The 6,000-nt window shown below is 37.7% G+C and overlaps 1 protein-coding gene across 1 annotated transcript in view; it reads right to left on the minus strand.

The window, feature by feature from the left end:
- Positions 1-5,769, minus strand: part of LOC148880096 (uncharacterized) — a 30,098-nt gene extending 24,329 nt beyond the window's left edge. The window contains exons 1-8 of the mRNA XM_088961920.1: positions 5,433-5,769; positions 4,936-5,054; positions 4,741-4,847; positions 4,522-4,609; positions 703-1,801; positions 563-617; positions 325-406; positions 51-131 (exon numbers count right to left, since the gene is read on the minus strand). Of these exons, the coding sequence (XP_088818046.1) occupies positions 51-131; positions 325-406; positions 563-617; positions 703-1,801; positions 4,522-4,609; positions 4,741-4,847; positions 4,936-5,054; positions 5,433-5,565 (1,764 nt within the window). The 5' untranslated portion in view covers positions 5,566-5,769. The remainder of the gene's footprint in view (positions 1-50; positions 132-324; positions 407-562; positions 618-702; positions 1,802-4,521; positions 4,610-4,740; positions 4,848-4,935; positions 5,055-5,432) is intronic.
- Between the last annotated feature and the right edge of the window lie 231 nt (positions 5,770-6,000).

Consider the following 6,000-nt stretch of genomic DNA (forward strand, 5'->3'; position numbering starts at 1 on the left):
TTATCCCTGCATTCCCTTGGCAAAGAGAATAAAGATGGAAACATACTTACTTCATTTAACTTTTCCCAAACCAAATCAGGCTGATTTATGTAACCTTGGTCAGTGGCTAAGAGATATAGTTCACCATGAAACTGCAAACAGAATCAAGAATTTACAATTAGCCTGCAAGTTATGCTGACAAAATCTGTACTATACTAGATTTACCTTTCAAAAATTCAACAGCTACAAGAATGATCTGTACTTGGTAGACAAGAGAGAACAAAAATAAATTGAAACTACAAGAAAACCCTCCAAAAAGAAGTTAAACAATATGGCATAACTGACCTTGAACATAGTGCTGAAATGATTATTACGGAAAAAAACACAAAGCTCACGTTCCTTCAGACCTTCCTGTAGGCAAAATAGGCTGCAAAAGAAATTAAATAAAAATAAAAGGGAGAAACTAATAATAGGCTGTAAAGCAGAACATAAAGGCTTCAGTTCTGTTCGTAGAGAGAGAGAGCAGAACAAAGAGGCCTCAGGTTTATGGAATGAACTTCCAAAAAATACAAAATCAAAATACCCGTATATGGTCAGCTGGCTCGCATTGGTTTTTAAGAAGTTCCTAATCAATTCCCCTGAAGATATTTTAATAGAAAGTTATTTATATACACGAATGCCAAACAATTAAAAGATTGATCATGATGTGTTAAGTGATTTAACCTTTCTGTTGAGTAATTTCATCCTTGGGACTTAAGTCATCTTGTCCGCCTTTGTCAGCTTGCTCAGCAAGAACCACCTCACCTTCATACATAGGCTCTCGGTTTTCATAAATTTTTAGACCCGAATCTAGTATGCATTCCTCTCCTTCATATATGGGCTCACTGCCATCAAGGCTTGAGGTGGCACCCTTTGTTATATTATCCTTACGCTGGCTTCCACCACTAGAAACATCAAAATCTGCATTTGGTGCAGATGGGCAAGATGGCACTGCTGTTTCACAACCACTTTGATCATCTGCTGGTTCACAGTGAACTTCAGATGTGGCAGTAACTTGCATACATGTTTGTTGAATTTGTTGATCCTCTCCACCAGTAAGCATATGATCTTTGGATGCAGAGGAAGGATCCATGTCAATAGAACAAGTAAGTTCACTTTGATTCTGGACAATCACCTCATCTCTTATGTTCTCCAATATTTCAGCAGAAGCAAAATGCCTTGTCGGTTCTTTATTGTTAGTTAACTGATCAAGGTTAATTCTGTCACTAAAAGATGAATGATCAGATCCTCTTGAAATAATTTCAGATGATATCAAATCAGTGTTACAACCACTTGAAGCATTCAAATTCTGTGATATAGATGGTTCTAGCTGATGGTGGACTTGAGGATCATCACAATTACACCCAACATGCATATCTGCAAGGGCTTCTGATGTGTTACTCTTCATATGTTCACTTCCATCTGAATTTACAGGCCTATTGCTCCCATTGGCATGGGGTGATGGACACTCGCCAACTGAAGTTTCCGATTCAGCTTCTGACAATTTCAATACTCTCAACAGTTCTGCTTCCTCCTCCATGTCTCCCTTCCTTGCTTTCTGATGCCCTGAGATGGAATGTGGAGAATCATCAAAAGATTTACACCTTGAAATGCATGGTGATGGAACTCCCAAAGTTGCAGTAGTTGCAGCAGCAAAATCAATACAATCTTCTTCAGGGCTGCTCTTATGTTCTTCACTCGTATTTCTTGTTTCAAGGGCAACAAGCTCCCCCATAAGAGTGTTGTATGACTTGGACCCAATTGCATTGAAAGTATCATAATCCTATAATGTTCCACAAGAAACAATTAGCTTTGGCTGAAAATTTATCATTGATATCAAACCAATTGGCTGGTTAATAGATTCAAATTTTGGCAAAACATGTGATGCACAGAGAGACCTTTAGGGGAGCTGTTTCTCCAACCATATATGCTGAATGTTAATAGAGATGCTTCTAGCTGAATCTAGTAACAAAGGCAAGGTGGTTTGATTGCCCAATCTCCATAGAAGTCATCAGCATTGGGAGCTAGACAGTATGCTGAATTTGTTTTAGATCTTGCCAAATCAGATGGTGAGGGTTGAGCAGGAGGATGAATGGGAGTGGACTGGAAATAGGAGAGTGATGGGGTATTCACTGTTAAGTCCATTGTAAGACATCTGAGAGCCTCTCAAATTACTTACTTCCCCAGTATTTTAATTTGGAAATCTCTTGTGCCAACAAAAAATGGGTTCCCACCATGGCCTACAACTCCAGGGAGGTGTTTAACCAAAGAAAACCTGCTAAGAAGGGGGATTCTGCTGGAGGATCATTCATATGTGATGTGCAATCAGGACAGAGAAAGTGCTGATCATCTCTTCATTCATTGCAGGCTGGCAAGGGGTTTATGGATTCACCTTATAAGGGCTGCAAGCTTGAGTTCAATATCTCCTAAAGTCCCTAAAAGAACTTTTATTAGCCTAGCAATTCAGGGACTGAGCAAGAGGGGCAAGGTTGTATCAGAGTTGGTGCCTGCAAAAATCTCATGGACCTTGTGGACAGAAATAAGAGAATCTTCAATAACAGATGTTGAGCTGAGATGAGCTTATCAATGTATCTATTGGTAGATTGGGTTTTTGGGTTTCCGCCTTTAAAGAGTTTTCCGGTCAACCCGTATTTCAGCCAATTAGCCAAACCAATTGGCAGAAGTACCTTGTACCAAACACAAATTTTTCAGGCTCAAATTTTTCAGCTATTACATTCACCCCTTACAGTGAAAAGTTTTCCACATTGTCTTTTAATGTAAATGATGTGGAAAACAAAGCTCTCAAAGGGGCAAAAATAATAGTGGAAATATTTGTCCAAAAATTTTTTCATCCCTTATGCATTAGAACAAATGGAATCAAAAGAGGAAAAAAAAATCAATAGGTTTACATGTGGTTATCAGCACTACTTCATGGATCAGGCCTTCTAATCACCATTTCTCAACCCAAGCTGTTAGTTTTCTTCTCTATTTCTATTCAAACTAATGTGTGTATGACATATTTACAGCCTACACTCTACAAAGTCATAAATGTTCTGATAGGTAGCCTTCAAGGCCATAAATGTGCTACCAAAGAAAATTCCAAAATCCAAGAAAAAATCAGACCACTAGAGGGTTCCACAATTTGAGAATTCAACCATGTACCTGACAAGGATACAAGTTTCCTATGGTTACAAGAAAAGCTCTTATAAAATTTATTAACCAACACAAGTCTCTCCTTCACCTAAAAAAACATTTAAGGAATGACAGTTACTTTGAAAGAGATGCTACTTAAACATTGTTTTACTTTACCAGCTACGCCCACAGAACAGCCCTAACCTAGCCATGCAACTCATGTGATGATGTGAATACTCAACTTAGTTAATTGTAGAACCCAACTGACCAAGAAAAGGTTTACCTGTAGTAGCATGCTATAGGGGTCAGAGAGAGAGAGAGAGAGAGAGAGAGAGAGAGCCTCAAATGGTGATAAACCTATTAAAAGTTATTAGATTTTGAGAACCGTGTTGTCTAGACGAAATTTTACCTATTTTCTTATGGGGGCTGGGACTGAACCTGGGATGCAAAACATCCCAACATCTGAAAAGCCACAATCATGTTGTATTTTTTTGTTTTAAGAATATAAGATTAAGAACCAAGGGTCTAAAATCCAGTTTCGGTATAAATTTTGGTCATTGTGTGAGTACAAATTGGTGGAAGTGTATGGAAGCACAAAAAAACATCGCAATTATGAAAAGTATAGAAACATTAATGTTGGAAATATATGATGTGGCTTTAGAAAGTGATAGAATAAGCATTAATATATACTCAGAACTCTGGTCAATAAACATACTTGGGAATCATTATAGTATTATACAATCAAAAGGTCCAAAAAACCATTTAAAATAGAGGCAGAGACCACAGAAAGACTGCAAGAGATGCATATTATTGCACATAAACAAATGGCTCATATCCATGAGCCCATAACTAACATAAAGTAATAAATCATCTATTGCCGAAACACAGTAAATACATTGGTTTATGCATATTTCAGGTTCTCTAACATTTGCAATTTCTGTTTCAATTTTCTGGTTTTCTTATGTTTTGGAGAGAAGCCGTACCCGTCTCACATTTTTTATAGTCGTAGATCATAATTGAAATGGTTTCATGTTTTGACCAGAGTTATGAATTTTTTCTGCAAAAGATGTATGGTCTGATTGCATTGATCAAAACCTACTAAAGTGTGACTGGTACTTATCAAAGTTTAAGCAAAACTTCAGCCAAGATGTTCAAATGCCACAGAAGCAAGAGTACTTTGGTTGAATTAATTTATTTCATTGAAGTTGGAAACCATGTAGAGAAGTTCAGCATGTAAAGCTAATCAATTTAATTTATTCTACAAACATTACAAAGCAAAAGAAAAAATACAGGAGGATGATAAAGTAGCCCAGTTAATAAGTGAAACAAGAGAAAGTTATAGCATAAGAATGAAGGTCTTTCAAAGCATACCTGTGGATCCACAATCCAACCATGATATAATGGAATGTCAAGAAGATCAAATATGGCACACTCTGGTGTGAACTCAAAATCATCAATTCTGTAAAGAAAATAAAATAAAATAAAAGTGGCATGCATTTATGTCAAAATAAGGCCAAAAGAAGAAGAAGGTGGAATCAATGAAAAAACAACGATAAAAAAAGGACAAATATAATGAAATGGAAGACCTACCTCCTGAATTGAATATTAACGTCAATTCCAGTAGCAAGCCGTGGAAGCAGATCAATTGCGTCAGATATGTTTTTTCGCTGATTTTCAACGTATCCAGCATCCTTGTTCTGCGTCATAAGTCAATATTAATAACTCTAACTGATACAATCCAATGCAAATCAACAGTACCCCTTGGATGCAGAAGTAGGCACTTACTTCCACATTGCTGTTAGAATCAATTAATCTTTCAGCAACAAGTGAAAGCAATTTCTGCAGTGAGACTTCAGATGCATCTATGCTCAAATTCAAGTTGTTTCTCAGAAGAAGAACATTACCTATTAAACAGGAATCATTCCCCATTAAAATAAAACACGAATTCAACCAAAAAAAAAAGGATTAACTAAGTCGATAAAACACAATTTCCGTAAAAATCATATAATCCAGATTCCAGATAAAATAAAACCATAACAATAACGCTTATCTCTAAAAATGAAGTCAAATCGAGAAACCAACAAAAAAAGAAAACACTATCAGCTCGACCATCATTCAATCCTACGTGCCTGAACTTATAATTCGATTCCTGGTGTAGAAGGCTTTGCAGGTTTCCGAAACAAAAGATCGAGAATCGACAGAAATGAATACAATAAACGAAAACCCTAGGGATCAGCTAGAAACGCGAAAAAAAAAAAAGGAAAGCGGAAAAAAGACTTTACAGATAGCGAGGAGAGGGCAAGGGCCATTATCATTCTGAAGGATTATTGGTGTAGTGCGTCCCAAGAACTGTACGGCCTTCGTCTTGTAAAGGCATTCTTGCTCTGGTTCCTTCCTTCGCTCCTCGCTGGCCATGGCTACAGCCTACAGACCTCACAGCTGTGCTTTTACTTGCTCCAATTATACGAGGCGAGAGAGAGAGAAAGTAGGAGGGGAGAGCAGGTGAGAGAAGTGGAATTTAAAGACAAAGGCACGAACCGATGCACATACCGAGTCGGGAGTTGGATGGAAAGGATGGCGCTTATTATTATTGTAGGTCTTCTTCTTTGTTTAAGGCGCGATTAAAGCTACGTGGGTTGTGGAGATATCACCGTCAACCGGACCTGACAGTAAATATGCTAAATAAAACCCCCACTGTGTCAGACGAAATGGGACCCAGCTCTGGGACCTTGATCAGTTAATCTCAACCGTCTACTTCACTGTCTCTATATGGTGAAGAAATAAGAGATCCATGAAGGTTCCAAAAAAATCCAAGGATTAGATGCCAACTTTTTAGGCCGGGCCCATCGT

Source organism: Nelumbo lutea, chromosome 1 (assembly GCF_056320005.1).
Source record: "Nelumbo lutea isolate HS-2025 chromosome 1, American lotus-T2T, whole genome shotgun sequence".
Lineage (NCBI taxonomy): Eukaryota > Viridiplantae > Streptophyta > Magnoliopsida > Proteales > Nelumbonaceae > Nelumbo > Nelumbo lutea.